General features: G+C 38.6%; 1 protein-coding gene across 1 annotated transcript in view; it reads left to right on the plus strand.

The window, feature by feature from the left end:
* LOC110456391 overlaps positions 1–21,690 on the plus strand; it is a 22,338-nt gene extending 648 nt beyond the window's left edge. The window contains exons 2-5 of the mRNA XM_021507101.1: positions 11,317–11,376; positions 13,861–14,021; positions 18,119–18,354; positions 21,200–21,690. Of these exons, the coding sequence (XP_021362776.1) occupies positions 11,317–11,376; positions 13,861–14,021; positions 18,119–18,354; positions 21,200–21,338 (596 nt within the window). The 3' untranslated portion in view covers positions 21,339–21,690. The remainder of the gene's footprint in view (positions 1–11,316; positions 11,377–13,860; positions 14,022–18,118; positions 18,355–21,199) is intronic.
* The last annotated feature ends 1,433 nt before the right edge of the window (positions 21,691–23,123 follow it).

Raw genomic sequence — 23,123 nt, forward strand, 5'->3', positions numbered from 1 at the left:
CGGGGGTCGTTTTTAAGAACCTTATGTTATGTCGGGGAGATGTCTTAAGGACGTACTTTTATGGTGAGATCAGTCTTAAGAACCGTATGTCGATAAGGCGGGGGAATCAATTTGAAGTTCCAACTCTAGTCAGAGAAATTTGACATCTAAGTTATGATCAGTTTTCAAATTAGCTTATATGCTGGTTTCTCAAAATACCGTATACTTGTCGCCAATAAGGTGTTATGTTGTGTAAAACCGTGCACTATGTGTAATATCGTTTCATTGCGCTATAGAACCAATGAGAAGCAGAATTATAAAATACGTTTTCTTTAAATGAAAATAGAGCACCGTAAAAAAATACCGTCACACTACATATACGTACGTGTATGTCTCATAACTTGTATTAGTTAGTAACAGTTTGCTTATTCATGCATGTCAATCCGTACACTTTGTGTAATGAACTGGTGGGATTAATAAACGTTCTACTGGGGGATAGTTTGTGTCTTACACCTGTTCTTAACAGATAATATGAAAAGGCAAAGCCTTAAAAGATCTCTGATATTTACTAATTCAGAATACTGCTTTCAGAATGCAATAAGATAAGATAAACTTTATTTAAAGTCAACAAGTTGAGGAATAACAATAAAACACAAGCTCTAATGAGATTAACGATATAACAATAGGAGAGACCGGGCAAGTTCGGCCTTTTTTTAATTTAATTTTTTCATTAAAGTCCGTTCTAGGAAGTATGGCAGCACGTCCGTTTTTGAACATTATTTAACTTTTCCTGTCGGAAGATCGGATGGCCGAACGAGCCCCGCCATGGGGTAAGTTCGGACAGGCATTGGGGTACGTTTGGCCCCTATTGGAATCAGCTTAACTATGACGTCATAAAGCATGCAACATCAGATTTTACCGCAAGTTTTATGACGTTTCATGTGTTAACTACAAGGGCAGACCTTGTCACGGTATTATTGGCCGATCCTGTTCGGGCCCAAATTGATATTTCAATAAGATCTTATCGTACAGCAATATGGAGGTGAGTGATTGGCTTGGCTTTTGTGTATTATCATTTGAAGCTGTCAGTGTGTTACACGTTTGACTGCAAAAAAAAAGTAGCAATTCTGTTTCAAAAAGTTCGTATAACTAGAAGCGAGATCATGATTTTCTTTCTACCCCCTCAAAAGTAATTTTCTCCTGTTAAATCATTTTACATTGGAGTTTTCCTCGCCATTTTTTCTTTCAATGCCCTCTCAACTAAACTGCTAAGATCCTTAAAGATATAAATATTTGCTCAAAAACAAAAATATCAGGGATGGCCGAACTTGCGCCGGTTTACCGTATGTATCATTGATGATTATTAAAAATGTATTCACAATATATTTTAACATCGATGACGCCAGTTTCTTCCAGTCAAAGCTAAAGTAAGATATAAATTCTTGTGCGTAACGTATAAGATGGGTCGGGTGGCGCAGTGGATAGCGCGCTCGTCTTCACCAAGATGGCCGGATTCAATCCCGGTCACCTGCCCGACCACGCGGGTTTTCTCCGGATACTCCAGCTTCCTCCCACATTAAGAATTAAATCCTCTGCGTGCTTCCGTCAGGGCACAAAAAGAACTGTTTGTTAATTGCTATAAAAAAGTAAATGTATAGAGATATTGGTTAAAAACTCAAATTAAAAACAAACACATTGTAATACTTTAATGTAACTGAGATCGTCGTTATATCGATATGTAGTCTCAATTACTTTTCCATCCCTAAACGCCGTATTGAATATCACATTTTGTAACTGTCACCGAGGTTTTACAGGTATTGATGCCAAATAGAATTTAACAGTTTCTGTCTGTAACTAGATATAAATCAGCACGCGTTGTGAAAAAGTAATACGTTGCTGTAAAAGTGCGTTGAACTCGGGTTGGTTGTCTGGAAAATTATTGTTAATTTCGTCATAAATGCATTAACCATTGTTTCTTTTACAAGTGGTGGTGCATGAATAAATTATGTAAAGTCTAAAATATGACCAGACTTTCAAAAATGTTCAATTTTTCGTTCATTTTCTCAACAAATGGAAATCAAAAGCTGATGAAATGTTTAGATGATGAAAACATAAATGTACACAATGACCTATTGGTTTAATGCCGGATTGTGGCGTGTTTGTGACGTCATAGTATGATAATCTCCGAACGAGTTTTCATGCCTGTTAGTATCAGATTTTATGTGATAGACTTTTTGATTCAGAATGTATATTAGTTTTTATCTCAATAAACAAATAATAAAACATAAGGATTGTTTTCACTATATGAAGATGTTCATGTATGGGTTGAAACACAGTTGTCTTTGCTTCAAGGAAACACTTCCTTTTTTTTTTCAAATTGTTTTATTTCCCCATCATCTTTGGGAGGGATGCCAGGGTTGGGGTGCCCCGGGATCACCCCTCTTTCATAATGTAGCCTCATGCAAAAGGTACACTTCCTGTTTCCCCACTGGACGTCTACTTCCGGACGAAAAAAATTAAAAGCAATGTGTAGTAAGGGGAAGCAACTCTGTTTACGCACGCATGTGTTACCATTAAAGAGCTTCTCTCGGACGCTCTTACTAAGTAAATAGATATTCATTTTTTTTTTAATAATATAAATGCACATGTGATCCGAAAACGCTGGTGTTACCGTGTAATATGACTCAGGCATGGCCTGGAGAGAGCGAAGCTCGTACATTTGTTTTGATAGTATAGTATAATTTTTGAATCATAACATTACCCATTTTAATACATACAAAATGTACCTGCATTTTTTGTTATAATACACTTGAATCTGTTGCTGGGCAAAATCATTCATTTTGAAAACAGGCATTGCCTGAAACGAGCGAAGCGTCTAAATGCTGTTTTTTCAATCTTATTTTCTAAATAACATTATTTAAAATGATATATATTTATTCGTTTTATAGCGATAAAGTATAATTAATATTAAATTAATAATAAGTAAAGAAAAACATTCGACTGAAATATGCAGTTCAAGAGAAAACATAAATGCATTTGGTACCGTTGCATTTAATTGCCCCGTCTATTATAAGAGCGCAGCGCTTCTTGCGCTGAGGCGCAAGAAGCGAAGCTCTTTTCCGGTAACATGTGTACGAACAATTGAAGTCATGGTAACGTCGAAATACTATGCTTCCAAAATCCTTCGTCACGGAAGTAGCTAGTACAGAGCTACCGCGGTCCTATTTTTACGATGCTGTTTAGCTTTGCTACACATTCTCAAAAATATCTCTTTTTTTTTTTTTTTTTCTCTGTGGTTATGTAAATTCATGACATTAAAAATTATAGAAACTGAAGCTTCTTTCAAATTTTCAGTCTTTTCTTCTCTCCACCCAAACCGGAAGTATATAGTAACTACCAAACCAGACGGAAATCCGGATATGTTTGGGCTATTGTGATTCTCTTTTTACACGATTTAGAGGGATCGGGCAAAGTATATCATTTCGGAAAATAAAATTGGAATTTAATCACCAATATACTTAACTTTTATAACTATGAAGGTCCCATGGATAAGTCAAACACTCATCAGCAAACGGCACTGAGCACGCGATATTAACTAGTTGCCCGAGTAACGATTCTGTAATACACATACGATATGAAGAACACTTAAAGGAAACATTTTCACCTTTACTTGTGATGGATTCCAGAATATCGCCTGCATTACTACAATAGACCTGCTGCATCTAATTACTGCATGTTATATTGAGACGCGATTTATTAGGGACATCACTCCTACGTTTTGGTGACACTAAGCCGTTTCTCTAAGCAGTCCTCTCTGTCCGGTGTGTTCTCCTTTCCCACTTTAAAAAAAAACAACATAGAGGCAGTAATATAATGTTGTGATAGCAGTTATAGTCTGTTTCATATATATTTTACCTGGTTTTTACCTGTGTTCTCCCACATTATCTGTATCATGTATACAGTACTGTCATATATATGTAGCTTTGATATAGTCTATTGTCATCATTTTTAGCCATTTTTTTCATATCATACACCATTTTCATCAGCTAGATCTATACAAAACAGTAAGGTGAAATCCACAAATATTTTATATATTTTATAGTATATATATATAGATGATAATGCTTTGATTAATTCTTTTTTTTTTAAATTTTAATTTTGATTGATTTAATTTAGGGTGAAGCAAATTCATATTGGAGCATTATTTTCAGAGAATCTTTTTTACCAATAAATGCGTCTTCAGTGTAATTGTTGATAACTTAGTATCACTCATTAGAATATTTTCCCCTAAAACATAATCATTAGTTATGTTTCTATTTGATAACCCCATATGGCTTGGGTCCACTGATATTTCTAGTTGATAATAATGAATCTTAACACCTTACGCCGACACTTTCTACTGTGATGGAACGTTTTAGGTGTGCCCGACCACAGGCAATTGCGTGGCCCGACTCAGTTTCAGCAGATCTACACCGTCAACGCCAGGATTGGAGACCAGATGTACCCACTCGTAACAGTCTACTTCCCAGCAAGAGCCAGGCAACATACCAAAGATTCTTTACACTACTCAAGACCAAGATTCAACCTCCAACTCAATCCCACCACCGTTTTCCTTGACTTTGAGGCTGATGTCTAGAACGCCATCCGCGCAATGTTTCCAGCTGTGAGTATGAAGGGCTGTTTCTTCCAATATACACAGTGTATCTGGAGGAAAGTCCAGCAGACCAAACTTCAACAACTCTACGCCAACAACGACGATGTCCGACAACTTGTACGGCGTGTCGCTGTACTACCTCTTGTTCCGTTAGACCATGTAGAAGATGTCTGGTTCAATGCGCTGGAGGACATAGACGATGCTGATGTACCACAGGACACCACTCTATTTACAGATTACGTTGTGACACAGTGGATTGACCGAGATCAACAACTCTAGAACATATCCTACTCATTCGTACCTTTTGAAACGAGAAGATATACCTTCATGCCACGCTTGTGACACTCCATTTACAGTGGAGCATTTTTTAATAGAATGTTCCGATTTTAAACACATTCGTGATAACTACTTCCTAGTCCCGGATATGAAAACACTTTTCAGTTCCGTGGATTCGAAGGCATTATTTAACTATTTGAAAGACANTTATTTTTTATTATCTACACATACAATGCGAATACTTTTAAAATGAACCATTTTATCTGATTTTATCTTCGCTATTCACATGTTTGTTAAAAAAGTAAAATAAATAAATAAATCACCATGGCCCTAAATGACCACAGCCGTCGATGGGCCGTTAAACATAAACAAACAAACAAACAAACAACTCTAGAACCACTTTGAGACCGAGGGACCCAGAACAATTAACCACAAAGAGGGATGGCGTAGAAAAACTGAAGAAGAAAGTGGAACACGCCCACCCCAACATCTACAGCATCATCCGCGTCTTCCATGAAATACAAGCCAGGAACGCGATAACGCGCATCCGCATATTTAACAATGTAATACATGATCTCTGTCTTTACTGATTATATTTGTTGCTAGATTTAGTTTTATTTTATGAAAAAATATATAACATGTAAATGTATAGTAAAATTGTAAAAAGGCAGGTTTTCAGTTAATGTATTTTGATGTGTTTTTATTAAGTAACAACTGGAATATTGTATATATTTATTCATAATTTCAGTAAATATTACGAAAATCAGGAAATATATTTTTTAAATATTCCTATAACTAACACAGTATCTCCTATTGGTGAACATGTAAATACAGGTAAATAATCTACCTGTACTATACCACAACAGACTATAATGACACCTCTATTGTTTTCCAGTGTTTGTATAATTCCTTTGATCAGAAAAAAAGTGAGAGAAAGGAGAACAAACCCTCTGTCCAGTACAATTTCAACCTTACCATTGTCTGCTGATAAAATAACGATCGAGCTTTGTTTTCCTCATTTTACGGTAAGGGAGTTTTGAACAGGCTGATTCAGTAGCTGTCGTTAACGCCTCTACTGTCACCTTCTCAGGTGCAACCGCAAAGTTGGTATTTGATACTGTATGTACACGCTCTTTATTGATAGGTGAAACTTCACAATTTTGTCTCATCTTGGCACAAACACAGCTTGACAAAGGGACCAGTCGGTCTTGACACGTTGCCACACGTTCAATACGTATAAAGTAAAACTGCTACCAGTTAGTTACAGCGGTTACATGTTCCATTTATACTTAATTGTTAATTCAGTCGAACCAGATTATCGTATCAATAAGTTTGTGTCTTATTGTGCTTGGAGCGAATATAATCCAATCAGGACGAGTTTCGATCAATGGTGACATGGGACTCGGGGGAGTCTCGACACTGTCACAATACCTTTAAAGGTCGTGCGAAATATCTCAAAAGTCACAATATTTTAAAGTGAAATAGCAAATATTAATTGTCAAATTATTAATGATATCTCAGCTTTAGGACCAATTATACCAGAACATTTGTTAAATGTATCGTACCTTACAATGATTCTGTACAGGGCCTACTGCCCTAAACCTCTACGAACAAAAGCTACATGTAATGTTATTTGAAGCAAACAATGTGTTTACAAATTGTCCCGAAGGGTTCGGCACTACAAATTGATTTCAATTTAGATATATATCAAGGACTAAGAAATTTATCAATAAACCAGTGTCGTGGAATTTCGTGGAAAAGGGCTGATGCTATTTAAACTCAATGTTTTGCCAAAAATACAATGACATTGTGGCTTTATCACAAAAATACATCTACGTTTATTATTGTAAAGCTAAATACGACAGTATGATGGACAGTAACTTGGGCTAAACTGGGATGTTTATTTTGGGTTGTTCGATCGGTGTTAATTCTGAGAGGTATTTGGCGGTTACCGGTGTATTTATCTCATGTAAAGCTGTTCGAACTAACACAATAAAACCGAACTGATTTATGTGGAAGCTACTTCAGTCAATACAAAACATTAATCTATTTTTATTAAACAATAATGCCAATAATTAAAAGAAGAGCTATATTTTTAGGATACAGGTCAATGCTATCATTTGATAATTGTTCACTTTTACTCTACCGTATACTATGTCAAACACAGTTAAGTACATTAAATTGGCGCGGTAGCCCGTACTGTTACTTAAAGTTGTTTAGTAATTTGAATTTGTTTGTTATGAGACACTAAGCTTGCAGTTATTCGATAATCGGACACAATTCTTACCACTTTTTATTGGTTAGACACCATACTTACACTTATTAGGTAGTCAGACACAGAACTAACACTTTTTTGACAGTCAGACACCGTACTAACACTTATTTGACAGTCAGACACCGTACTTGCACTTATTTGACAGTAAGACACCGTACTATCACTTTTTTGACAGTCGGACACAGTACTAACACTTATTTGACAGTCAGACACCGTACTAACACTTATTTGACAGTCAGACACAGAACTAACACTTATTTGACAGTCAGACACCGTACTAACACTTATTTGACAGTCAGACACCGTACTAACACTTATTTGACAGTCAGACACCGTACTAACACTTATTTGACAGTCAGACACCGTACTAACACTTATTTGACAGTCAGACACCGTACTAACACTTATTTGACAGTCAGACACCGTACTAACACTTATTTGACAGTCAGACACCGTACTAACACTTATTTGACAGTCAGACACTGTACTAACACTTATTTGACAGTAAGACACCATACTAACACTTATTTGACAGTCAGACACCGTACCAACACTCATTTGACAGTCAGACACCGTACTAACACTTATTTGACAGTCAGACCCCGTACCAACACTCATTTGACAGTCAGACACCGAACTAACACTTAATTGACAGTCAGACACCGTACTAACACTTATTAGACAGTCAGACACCGTACTAACACTTATTTGACAGTAAGACACCATACTAACACTTATTTGACAGTCAGACACCGTACCAACACTATTTTACAGTCAGACACCGTACTAACACTTAATTGACAGTCAGACACCGTACTAACACTTACTTGACAATCAGACACCGTACTAACACTTATTTGACAGTAAGACACCATACTAACACTTATTTGACAGTCAGACACAGAACTAACACTTATTTGACATTCAGACACCGTACTAACACTTATTTGACATTTAGACACCGTACTAACACTTATTTGATCGTTAGACACCGAACTTACACTCATTTGACAGTCAGACACCGTACTAACACTTACTTGACAGTCAGACACCGTACTAACACTTATTTGACAGTCAGACACAATACTTACACTTATACCATAGTTTGATACCGTACTTACACTTATTTGACAGTCAGACACAATACTTACATTTAGACTATAGTTTGACACCGTACTTACACTTATTTGACAGTCAGACACCGTACTAACACTTATTTGACAGTCAGAAACCGAACTAACACTTATTTGATCGTTAGACACAGAACTAACACTTATTTGACAGTCAGACACAGAACTAACACTTACTTGACAGTCAGACACATACTTACACTTGTTCGATAGCTTGACACCATACTTACACTTGTTCGATAGCTTGACACTATACTTCCACTTGTTCGATAGCTTGACACTATACTTACACTCGTTCGATAGCTTGACACTATACTTACACTTGTTCGATAGCTTGACACTATAGTTACACTTGTTCGATAGCTTGACACTATACTTACACTTAATTAATAGCTGGACCCCACACTTATATGTATTTGGTAGTTGGGATCATTACTGTTTCTCTCTTCGAACCAGTATATTATAGCACTTGAGTTTGGGTCCTCGTTGTTTTTTAGTTATTTTAGCACACTCAATCACAACTGTTGACACCGTGACATTTGCCGACAATGACCCAGTATATATGCTCACTAGGGTTGGGGTCATCAAGGTTGGTCACTAGGGTTGGGGTCGTCATGGTTGTTCACTAGGGTTGCGGTCGTCATGGTTGTTCACTAGGGTTGGGGCCGTCAAGGTTGGTCACTAGGGTTGGGGCCGTCAAGGTTGGTCAGTAGGGTTTGGGTCGTCAAGGTTGGTCTCTAGGGTTTGGGCCGTCAAGGTTGGTCACTAGGGTTGGGGTCGTCACGGTTGGTCACTAGGGTTGGGGTCGTCAATTTTGGTCACTAGGGTTGGGGCCGTCAAGGTGACACTATAGTTACACTTGTTCGATGGTTGGTCACTAGGGTTGGGGTCGTCATGGTTGTTCACTAGGGTTGCGGTCGTCATGGTTGTTCACTAGGGTTGGGGCCGTCATGGTTGTTCACTAGGGTTGGGGTCGTCATGGTTGGTCACTAGGGTTGGGGTCGTCACGGTTGGTCACTAGGGTTGGGGTCTTCAATTTTGCTCACTAGGGTTGGGGCCGTCAAGGTTGGTCACTAGGGTTGGGATCGTCAAGGTTGTTCACTAGGGTTTGGGTCGTCAATGTTGTTCACTAGGGTTTGGGTCGTCAAGGTTGGTCACTAGGGTTGGGGCGTCATGGTTGGTCACTAGGGTTGGGATCGTCAAGGTTAGTCACTAGGGTTGGGGTCGTCATGGTTGTTCACTAGGGTTTGGGCCGTCAAAGTTGGTCACTAGGGTTTGGGCCGTCAAGGTTGGTCACTAGGGTTGCGGTCGTCAAGGTTGGTCACTAGGGTTTGGGTCGTCAAGGTTGGTCACTAGGGTTGCGGTCGTCAAGGTTGGTCACTAGGGTTGGGGTCGTCATGGTTCCTCACTTATTGTTCCTTTTACAATGTCCCTGTTTTGTGTTCTGTTTTATTCCTGGGGACTTCCTCTTCTTTTGTCCACATGCATTTTCTGTTTAACTGGAATAACGTGTTTTAACTACTTAACTCCATACGTGTTTTTTTTTATCTCAGTACTATCAAAATTCACATTACCTCTCAAATAATCTAGAGTTAAATTTATAGTTTCTGAAGTCGATACACCTTTTAAAGTCAGGAGGTGTTTCTAACATCAACTCATTAATAAGTTTACTATATCATTATTTCAAATAGCTTTTGAGGAAAACTTGCCTTGAATGATGTACACCTCTGAGAAGTCATCACTTTTATGTATTAAACTTTTTTCCTGATATGCATTTTTAGAAAAGGGAATTAATGACTTAGTAGAAAATGCAAAAAGAATTATATGTCCGTTTTTCGTTTTTGTGCTATGATTGGTTAAAGATACCAATTCGACATAATATGTGATTTTAAGTGAATGTTGATGTTTTGACCGTTTGCAGGACGAATTCATACAATATCTTCCAAGTGTGCTTCTTTTTTTCCCCTCAATATTATTTGTGTTATTTTTTGCCATTTCGGTGTAAAAAAAAAAATCAAAATTGCTTCAGTAACACTAAATATGTAAAAAAAATTAAAAAATACCTAAAAGATAATAGTTTTCCATTTTGTTGCATATTATTCTATTTTATTGAACATTATTAAGTTGTACATCAAAATCGAATTAGCTACAACTAAAAATGGCGACACAATGACGATTTAAGTGAGCAATCCAGTGTCAAAAAAGGTGTAATTTTGGTCTTTCGTGAAGCGCAAGAAATACACACTTTCAAAATGGCTGCCTAATCGGTCAATTTTTTAATCTTGTGAAAAAAGGTCTTAAAACAAAAATACTTTCCGCGAAATAAAAACCTTATGAATCCACATCATTTTGTAATAGACCACTAGACCTGGACCCTAAAAAGAGACCATTTTAGCAAACCGAAAAAATCCGAGATCGCGAAAACAGACGCATTTTGCCGTGATTAATTGATAAGGAATATACATGCGATCATTTAATGTGAAAACATATATATCTTTTAAGTAAAATGTCATTTATTTTTATTTTCCTCGCCTCATAATTTTATCCACGTCGGTCACATTAATGGTAAACTAGATATTGAAAGGTCCAATAGTAGAATATTATATATAAATCACATTCCTTTCACGCTGGACCGGGTTATTGACTATAGTATGGTTGACTGCGTAATACAGGTTACTGTACGTTTTACTATAAAACAAACATTAGACGCGGTACACATATACTCCTATTGAGGAAGCTGGATTTAGATTCAGCTGCTGAAAGCATGACGTCACAAGGTTTGTCGCGTCGTTGGACAATTTAACCTAACTCGATATGTCGGACGAAGTTCGGCACTTTCGGGGACCATAAATCACCAGGTGAATGGCTAAACATTAGAAATAGCCGGTATGGGTATACGTATATAAAGACACTGATGGTGGCGCACGGCATTGAGGAATCTGTATGCCAAGTCATGTACTGTATTTATTCTCTTATTATCCTAGTTTTAACCATATTTTCAGGAATAGTAGCAGATAAACTGACAAGGGACACAACAATTTCAAACAGTGTTATTATGAATGGTAAGTTTGAATCATACTTTTTAAATTGTTTATTTGTTTATTAGTATTTGATTTTGAACATATGTTCAAATAGTTTTGTGAAATTTCTATTCCACTTTCTTATATATTAATGTTGCTTCAATTTTTTGAACGCCCATTTCTGAGGATTTATGGGTTTTTGCAAAGAATAAACTACAAAAAGGTATTGTACCAGTCATAGCTCGATAGAGGACTACTCGGTCTTGAAACGTTGAAAAACATTTAATACGTACATTGTACAAAGTAAAACTTTGAGATTACATATATTTCAAATCGGACTATCTTACCAGCGGTAAAAAACAGTTTTTTCCAGTGGAATAACGTTTTGAATTATAAGAAAAATGCTTTGCAGGAAAAGTCAGTTATGTGAGTTTGATGCCTCAAAAATCTGGACAAAATGACAAAAATACTTTGAATGCCTATAACACTCTGTTGAAAGTGACTGTTACTCCGATCTGATGTAACAGAATGGTTCCCATCTTGGATTTAAGCTTCATCTCATAATTAAATAAAACAATAGGTTTCGGAATCAAGCGAAAAACGCTAATGTTGTTCAATGAGCGGATATTATATGAAATTACTGAACCAATCACCCCTTCATAATTATCATAGGCTAGAAAACAGAATTCATTTCATATATCAGTACTCAAGTTCAAGCTATATTACAACGTTATCATTTGATAAAGCTTTGTATAAGTTTTGTATAAGACCTTTGATATTACAGATTCAATATTGTATTTAAATCAAAATGTGAAGCTATATTGTACTAATACAGTAATATTTAACGTTGCTAAATCGTCCCATCGTCATCAAGGAGGAAGACACATTTCATACTCAGAAATAATATTTTAATGATTATTTTTCACCGATATAAAACATTTCAAAATAATAAATGAAATATATTGAACAATACTCGGAAACGTTTAAATTGTTTCTATCAACCCCTCCCGTGAATATGTGTTAATGTACACGTAATTGTATTCTATACGTTAATCTAATAACCGATAGTAACATAGCGATCTATCACTTTGATCTGATTATCGAGTATAAATACTGTATAGACTGTCTGTGGAAACTGTGGATTTTAACAAAAGATCGCTGGTAAATGATCGATTGACAGAGCAAGCGAAGTTGTGAAGGATAGCCTAGCAAATTAACAATGGCGGTGATGATTCGGGCGATAACTGGTATCAACGACGTTCTCATTTGTTCAAATATGTAGGTACTTTAGCTGTACCGATTTAATTTCGCGGATTGACCGATACAATATGAGTAACAAGTAAAGTATTTGAATCATCACAAAGCCATATAGGTGAAAAAATGAAAATCTTTCATTTGTTGTAATCCAAGATTTATCCGATCTTTATCGGAGTTTTAAGCCAAGTCACAATAGTTGCCTTTATGAGAGGTCAGAGGTATACGTACCTATTGTTTCGAGGTGTCAAAGACACACCTTTCATTAATTCCGAGGGGAGAGGTTTAAATGTATTTACAAATCAGAGAGGTCAGATATACGCGTACCTATTGCTCCCGAGGAGTCAAATATACTCGTACCTATTGGTCCCCAGGAGTCAGATATACGCGTACCTATTGGTCCCGAGGAGTCAGATATACTCTTACCTATTGGTCCCCAGGAGTCAGATATACGCGTACCTATTGTTCCCAAGGAGTCAGATATACGCGTACCTATTGGTCCCCAGGAGTCAGATATACTCGTACCTATTGGTCCCCAGGAGTCAGATATACTCGTACCTATTGGTCCCCAGGAGTCAGATATACTCGTACCTATTGGTCCCCAGGAGTCAGATATACTCGTACCTATTGGTCCCCAGGAGTCAGATATACTCGTACCTATTGGTCCCCAGGAGTCAGATATACTCGTACCTATTGGTCCCCAGGAGTCAGATATACTCGTACCTATTGGTCCCCAGGAGTCAGATATACTCGTACCTATTGGTCCCCAGGAGTCAGATATACTCGTACCTATTGGTCCCCAGGAGTCAGATATACTCGTACCTATTGGTCCCCAGGAGTCAGATATACTCGTACCTATTGGTCCCCAGGAGTCAGATATACTCGTACCTATTGGTCCCCAGGAGTCAGATATACTCGTACCTATTGGTCCCCAGGAGTCAGATATACTCGTACCTATTGGTCCCCAGGAGTCAGATATACTCGTACCTATTGGTCCCCAGGAGTCAGATATACGCGTACCTATTGGTCCCCAGGAGTCAGATATACGCGTACCTATTGGTCCCCAGGAGTCAGATATACGCGTACCTATTGGTCCCCAGGAGTCAGATATACGCGTACCTATTAGTCCCACAGAGTAATAATATAGTTCTTGGTCCGAGGGTAAAAATATACGCGAACCTTTTTTCCCCCCGAGGGGTCGGAAATACATGTACGTACTTATTTGAAGTTATCGTGATATCGTATTGATGTTTTTATTTTTCGTATCTGCAGCACTTGCGCATCTTATACATCAACCCATATACTACATACAACCAGAAAGCCGGAGTGAGAGATTGCGCGGGATTTATTCATACCTCAAACATCATCCCGTACTCATGGAACGGAGACTGCACGTGGGCTCACATCCTCCTCAGATGTATCCAAATACACAGGTAACCGTCTAACGTCTTACACTTGCCCCACGTCTTATTATCGTCTATTTCACACCTGTATACAATACATTACGTATATACATCCGTCTATCTCACACCTGTTTACAATACATTACGTATTTACATCCGTCTAACTCACACCTGTATACAATACATTACGTATAAACATCCGTCTAACTCACACCTGTTTACAATACATTACGTATTTACATCCGTCAAACTCACACCTGTATACAATACATTACGTATAAACATCCGTCTATCTCGCACCTGTTTACCAAACCCTACATCATACTACCATCTATCTCACACCTATATAATACCCTACATCATACTACCCTCTATCCGTACCCCGTATAATACCCTTCGTCATATTACCTTCTACCCCATACATGTATAATCTCTATCCCACACCTGTTTAATACCCTACGTCATACAACCCTCTTTATCACACCTTATAATACACTACATCATGCTACCCTCTATCTCACACCTGTTTACATTACCCTATATCATACTCCCATCTGTCTCACGCCTATATAATACCCTACGTCATACTTCCCTCTATCCCACTCCTGTATAATCCCCTTCGTCATACTACCCTCTATCTCACACCTGTTTACATTACCCTATATCATACTCCCATCTGTCTCACGCCTATATAATACCCTACATCATACTACTATCTATCTCACACCTATATAAAACCCTACGTCATACTACCCATACAATACATTACGTATAAACATCCGTCTAGCTCACACCTGTTTACAATACATTACGTAAAAACATCCGTCTAACTCACACCTGTATACAATCCATTACGTATAAACATCCATCTAACTCACACCTGTTTACAATACATTACGTAAAAACATCCGTCTAACTCCCACCTGTTTACAATACATTACGTAAAAACATCCGTCTAACTCCCACCTGTTTACAATACATTACGTATATACATCCGTCTATCTCGCGCCTGTTTACCAAACCCTACATCATACTACTATCTATCTCACACCTATATAAAACCGTACGTCATACTACCCTCTACCCCACACCTGTTTAATACCCTACGTCATAGTACCCTCTATCCCACACCTTTGTAATACCCTAGGTCATCCTACCCTCTATCCCACGCCTGCACACAAAACCAAACGTCATACTTCCGTCTATCCCACGCCTGTACACAATAGCTTACGTCAAACAACCGTCTATCTCACACCTGTATACAATAAACTACATCAAACTACCGTTTATTTCACATCTGTAAACAATTCCCTACGTCATACTTCCATCTTTCTCACACATGTACAATACCTTACGTCATACTACCGTTTATTTCACATCTGTAAGCAATACCCTACGTCATACTTCCGTCTATCTCACACCTGTACAATACCTTTCGCATACTTCCGTCTATCTCAAACTGTTCAATACCTTATGTCATACTAAAGTCTGTCGCACGCCTGTATAATATCTTACGTCATACTTCATTCTATCTCAAAATTGTACAGTATCTTACGTCATTTTACCGTCTTTCTCACATCTGAACAATATCTGACGTCATACTACCGTCTATCTCACATTTTTATACAAAATCTTACGTCATAATAACGCCTATCTCACATCTGTATAATACCCTACATCATACTTTACAGCTAAAGTATGGGGTTGAGGGATATAGCAAGTTTCTGGTGTCCCATAAAGGGATACCATAAACTTGCTATATCCCTCAATCCCATACTTTTACCGTTTTATTATACCGATACACACTGGAGAGATAGTTTTAACTAAAAAATATTTGTAAACCATAAGCTGTATAGCTTCACGTCCCAACTACCCTTTTGGAGCCAAATCCTTCCGAGTTCGGTAGCAAGCTCCCTTACCTCGTGCGTCGCTTCCGAGTTCGGTAATAAGCTCCACCCACCACTCTCCTGATTGGCTCGGCGGAAACACCCGAGTGTAGGTGTGTTTTAGTTCCAAGACTAACACACAGGACTAAAACACAGGCAGGCTAAAGTGGGGATATATTCGATTTAACCAATTACTTTTATATAGAGTAAATAAAGTAGAGGTTTAATAATACCGTCTATCCCACGCCTGTATAATACCCTACGTCATACTACCTTCTATCTCACAAATGTGTAATACCCTATGTCATACTACCCTCTATCCAGCACCTGTATAATACCCTTCGTCATATTACCTTCTACCCCATACATGTATAATACCCTATGTCATACTACCCTCTTTCCCACACCTGTATAATTCACTACGTCATACTAGCATCTATCCCGCACCGGTATAGTACCCTATGTCGTACTACCCTCTATTCCACACCTGTATAATACACTACGTCATACTTCCCTCTATCCCACACCTTTGTAATACCCTAGGTCATCCTACCCTCTATCCCACAACTGTATAATACCCCACGTTATAATACCGTCTATCTCACATCTGTATGATACACTTCGTCATACTTCCCTCTATCCCATACATGTATAATACCCTTCGTCATACTACCCTCTATCCCACACCTGTATAATACCCTACGTCATACTACCCTCTATCCGTAACCTGTATAATACCCTTCGTCATACAACCATCTATCCCACACATGTATAATACCCTACGTCATAATACTGTCTATCCCACACCTGTATAATACCCTACGTCATACTACCCTCTATCCCACACCTGTATAATACCCCACGTCATACTACCCTCTATCCAACACCTGTATAATACCCTACGTCATACAACCCTCTATATCACAGGTGTATAATACCCTTCATCATACAACCCTCTATCCCACATCTGTATAATACCCTATGTCATACTACCGTCTATATCACACCTGTATAATACCTTACGTCATACAACCCTCTATATCACACCTGTATAATACACTACATCATACTACCCTCTATCCCACACCTGTATAATACCCTATGTCATACTACCCTCTATCCCATGCCTGTATAATACCCTACGTCATACTACCCTCTATCCCACACCTGTATAATACCCTACGTCATACTACCCTCTATCCAACACCTGTATAATACCCTTGGTCATACTACCGTCTATCCCACACCTGTATAATACCCTACGTCATACTACTCTCTATCCAACACCTGTATAATACCCTACGTCATACTACCCTCTATTCCACACCTGTATAATACCCTACGTCATACAACCCTCTTTATCACACCTTATAATACACTACATCATGCTACCCTCTATCCTACACCTGTATAATACCCTATGTCATACTACCCTCTATCCCACACCTGTACACAAAACCAAACGTCATACTTCCGTCTATCCCACGCCTGTACACAATAGCTTACGTCATACCACCGTCTATCTCACACCTGTATACAATAAACTACATCAAACTAACGTTTATTTCACATCTGTAAATACCCTACGTCATACTTCCATCTTTCTCACACCTGTATAATACCCTACGTCATACTACCCTCTATTCCACACCTGTATAATACCCTACGTCATACAACCCTCTTTATCACACCTTATAATACATTACATCATGCTACCCTCTAACCTACACCTGTATAATACCCTATGTCATACTACCCTCTATCCCATGCCTGTATAATACCCTACGTCATACAACCCTCTTTATCACACCTTATAATACACTACATCATGCTCCCCTCTATCCTACACCTGTATAATACACTATGTCATACTACCCTCTATCCCCCACCTGTACACAAAACCAAACGTCATCCTTCCGTCTATCCCACGCCTGTACACAATAGCTTACGTCATACCACCGTTTATCTCACACCTGTATACAATAAACTACATCAAACTACCGTTTATTTTACATCTGTAAACAATACCCTACGTCATACTACCATCTATCCCACACCTGTATAATTCCCTACGTCATACTCCCATTTATCTCATACCTGTATAATACCCTACGTCATACTACCACTATTCCACACCTGTATAATTCCCTACGTCATACTCCCGTTTATCTCACACCTTTACACAATACTCTTAGTATGTCACCATTGGTCATTTTCATATTAAATCATCTTTTTTTGCAGAAAAGAGACGGTTCATTTGTCCCCGGGATGGCCCAGCCTGCGTGTCCGTATACCACAGACTGGCGCCTTATCTATGAGGCTAAGGATATCAACGACTCAGACGTGGAGGTTTTTCAGCCCACGGGCGTCGATATTTCAGGACGTCAGTGGTTCTACACCGTCACGTGTGACACAGAAATTCTGAAGCTAGAAAATCCCAGCTGTAACAACTGCTGCCGAGGCGTGAATAACCGCAGGTACGTACTGTACCTGTCAATCATTTATCCTAAAAACTCCTCAGGCAGAAAAAAATATCCCCCTTTTTTTAATACATAAATAAAAAATTCCTTTCTTTTTCCGTCAATCAGCCTCTTTCCTCTGACAATAGTCCTTACCTCTTTTTATTCTTAGTTAATGCACCCTTCCTTCTTCTCCACACAACTCGAACAACCAAGATGACTGTTTGAATCGTATGAATTGTAAAACGAACATCGGTTACAGAAGAAATGTTAATAACCCCTCACCTCATTGGTATGTTAACCCCTCCCCTCTTTGGTATGTAAACCCTCCCTCTTTGGTATGCTAAGCCCTCCCCTCTTTGGTATGTTAACCCCTACTCTCTTTGGTATGTAAATACCCCTACTCTCTTTGGTATGTTAACCTCTCCCCTCTTTGGCATGTTAACCCCTCCCCTCTTTGGCATGTTAACCCCTCCCCTCTTTGGTATGCTAAGCCCTACTCTCTTTGGTATGTAATAACTCCAACCCCCATCCCCCATTCTTTGATCCAAATGTTAACGTACTTGTTATTATGACGTTTAATTGGTATCGTTCGATAAGCATGTTTGATGACGTTACAATAGAAAAAAGTAGTTTCACAACAACATTTGCTTTCTCAAAGCAAGGATGCAGAGCAAATGTAAATATTTAATATTTCCCATATTTCCCTTAGATAATCCTACCAACCAAAAATGCTATTATAATCCAATAATAGCATGAACCAATACATCAGAATGTTTTTCAATCAAAAACTGTTCGGGTCTTTCCATCAAACTTTTCTACTAATGACGTGACGTCAAATTCAAATTATGACGGAAATACCCGAATTGTTTCCGATTGACGTTTGCCGTTTCACAGAAATGGTAACCATGGCGTGTATAATGAATATCATTATTGAAATAACTTCAATCCTGATATTTACCATTTTTGAAATATTTCAATATCAGACATTTTTTTTATATATGTATTAAAAGTTAGCTATTACTTCAAATTGTATGCCGTCTATTTTCTTCTTCTTTTTTGTTGTTGTTGTAATAAATGTAACAGTGATTTTTCGGAATTCACACTCGTATCAAAAGCTACATTTTTAGATCACAGATGACGCAACAATTAGGCTACGACTTTATTAGATGTACACCAACAAATTATTTGGTAAGGTTATACCTTAAGTAATATAAGGGTGGAATGGGATATATATCTCTTTGACTTGTTGAATGATAAGTGATATTAACCGATATAGTGTACTTACCAGTATGTGATATTAACCGAAATGTTGTACAAACCGGTAAGCCATACTAACCGACAGACAAAGCGATAGCAACCGACAAATGATACTAGCCAAGAACGAAGTTGCTTGAAACTAAATTCGGATCTACATACCTAAAATGCATAGTTGATAAGCAAAGCTTAGTTTACTAAAAATAACGAAAATTACTAGAAAAAAATGTTATGTCCATTGGCTAGTCAGTCCGTTCCTTTATTCTGACCTGACAAATTGCAGTGTCACCACTGAGACGTAATGGTCCAGGATCTTCCATTACAGAACGCTGATCCGCCCACGCTCTCTTTCGTCGCCACGTTAAGTAGCCTGTGTGAATACATTTGCAACACGCTCTGGCCTTTTAAATATCAAATACTTTTCCTTACAAAAAACCTGACATTTTCGTCTTCTTCGACACTGATCATACCAGAGACTTTGGTGTTTATTTGTTCGTTAGTCAATGTCAAACATAGTTCAAACCCGGATATTCAAGGTCATATGGCGCTGCATTTCCTCCCGAAGTGGCATGGCAAAGCTCGTATTTCTTGTTCTCGACAATTGTCGCACCTAACTCAGTGTTATTAAACCATTACATTTAACAGGCAAGTGTTCTGCCGAGCCTAAAATCCGGTTATTCTTAAACACAGACGTCACACCCTCGGACATATAGAGGAACGTGCTGAACTGATGACGCGTGTTTGTGTCATTGGCCTCTCGTTGACGTTAGAAAGTGTCTAATAAGTCACTGGACGTGGCCGTACCGTCCTTACATACCTTACTTCCATTTTCATTAGCAAGAACAGCGATAATAAATTCTGCTTTGTGGGTATTCTACGTTTATACACCGAGTTTCGATTGGGGTGCATGTCAGAAAGCAGTTCACCGTAGACGCTCTTCTATTAACACCGAACTACGTCTATACCCGCAATGCACGAGAGTGCGCTAGCGTGCCTCCGAAGTATACGTTTTTATAGATAAAGACATCAGTGATAGCCGAACTTATTTTGTTTTATTTACTTGAAATTAGCAATCATGAAATTGGTAGTTTTTTTTACCTTGATATATACTGGAAAATTATATAGCAAATTGTTGTCGTACGAGTGTAGTTTTTCTTGCGACAATGTTCGGCATAGACAAAGTTTAGTTGTTGGATCAGTGACGTAGACAACGTTTAAATGTAGAACTACGTCACTAGTCCTGCTGTTTATAATTGTCTACGTCACTTATCCTACAACTAAACTTTGTCTACGTACGTCACTAGTTCTACATTTAAACCTAGACTACGCAACTAGTCCTACGAATAAACCTCGTATACGTCACTAGTCNATAGGCAGCAAGGCAAACTCATTGTATATAAACTATAGTTTAATATTAAAATATCAAACTATCATTTTACGTCACGAACGTTACAATTATAACATCATAATAATGATGACATGAACAATCGAGTTATGGCATTCATAGATTATATGAATGCCAACTGAATGCTGTAAGTTTATATTGCCTGATGTCCATAATATATTCTACTCTATAACCCTGATCGGTGATATTTTCTGTCTACAGATATGCGTCTCAGTGTCTGCCTAAGAAGTCATTCGTGATGGCCCTGGTACGGCTCTCTCCTTCCGCGACATTCGACTGGAACTGGATCCAACTGACGACCAGCTGCAGCTGTGCTGTGTCCCCTGTGTCGGACACATAGACCGTCCAACAGAGTACGCCTATCAGAGGGCCCCGCACGAATCAACTGGAATTCACATCAGTTGAACGACGTTGACCGTTGCTAATGCAGATTTTAATTTGTCACGTGGTATCATGAACTGACAGAGGTGTACAACCTTAATTAAGTGCTGGTCATAGATAAAGTACATATATATTTTTAAATTCGTCAATGACCAGCACAAAGAATCACTATGAAATGTATGAAAAAATAATTTAATGTTGTTTTCGTTTTAGTTCGGTTGATTTACACAACTTGATTTATACACGTACATTTGAGTGATTTATATGAAAAATATCGTTGAAATATAAACAAGAGGCCCATAGGACCTGTATCGCTCACCTGGATATCTAAGCAATCATGGCAGAATATTCTCCAAATGAGATCCAAGGGAATATGCCAGACCCAAAGGCCAATCCTTGTAGCATATATATCTGTATTCAATTTGTCATGCCCAGCAATTTTATGCATGGTTATGGGGTGGGGATCTCAACTGTTTCCAAGTTGTGACTCAGAAACTAGGTCCCTACGGTTGTGGCCAGACCCCAGGATCAATTCTAATATCATGACTGCATTTGTCTCTTTATGCCCAACAATTGTATATATAGTTTTGGGGTGGGGATCTTAACCATTTCAAAGTTATGACCCAGGGGTTAAGTCTCCAAGGGTGGGGCAGTCCCCAAGGCCATCCTGGAAGCATATGTGCATTCATCTCTTTGTAATCGGCAATTGTCTATATGGTTATAGGGTGGGGATCTCAACTGTTTCCAAGCTGTGACTAAGAAACTAGGTCCCTAGGGGTTCGGTCAGACCCCAGGGTCTATTCTAATATTGTGACTGCATTCGTCTCTTTATGCCCAGCATTTGTATATATAGTTTTTGAGTGGGGATCTCAGCCGTTTTAAAGTTATGGCCCAAGGACTATGTTTCCAAGGGTGGGGCCAGACCCTAGGGCCATCCTGGAAGCAAATGTGCATTCTTCTCTTTATACTCAGCAATTGTATATGTGGTTATATGGTGGGGATCTCAACCATTTCCAGGCAATACACTTTTTTTTGGCCCCACCCCTTAGCCCGGGGGGTCAGCCCCACCATTTGTACAGTTTTGAATCCCTGCCTCCCATGAATGCTTCTGACCAAATATGATTGATATCCATGGCATAGTTTTACAGAAGAAGTCGTTTATAGTAATCTAGCCAAATTGCCCCCTGTTGGCCCTGCCCTCAGCCCCACCATTTGTACAATTTTGAATCCCCACCACCTAGGGATGCTTCCAGTTTTATATGGTTGATATCCATCACTTAGTTCCAGAGAAGAAGTCGCTTAAAGCAATATAGCCAAATAACCCTTTTTGGCCTCACCCCTCAGCCCCCTGGGGGGTCAGCCACACCATTTGTACAATTTTGAATCCCCACCACCTAGGGATGCTTCCAGTCTAATATGGTTGATATGCATCGCTTAGTTCCAAAGAAGAAGTCGCTTAAAGGAATATAGCCAAATAACCCTTTTTGGCCCCGCCCCTCAGCCCCCTGGGGGGTCAGCCACACCATTTGTACAATTTTGAATCCCCACCACATAGGGATGCTTCCAGTCTAATATGGTTAATATGCATCGCTTAGTTCCAAAGAAGAAGTCACTTAAAGGAATATAGCCAAATAACCCTTTTTGGCCTCACCCCTCAGCCCCCTGGGGGGTCAGCCACTCCATTTGTACAATTTTGAATCCCCCCCACCTAGGGATGCTTCCAGTAAAATATGGTTGATATCCA

The sequence above is a fragment of the Mizuhopecten yessoensis genome, unplaced genomic scaffold (genome assembly GCF_002113885.1).
Source record: "Mizuhopecten yessoensis strain PY_sf001 unplaced genomic scaffold, ASM211388v2 scaffold8745, whole genome shotgun sequence".
Classification (NCBI taxonomy): Eukaryota; Metazoa; Mollusca; class Bivalvia; order Pectinida; family Pectinidae; genus Mizuhopecten; species Mizuhopecten yessoensis.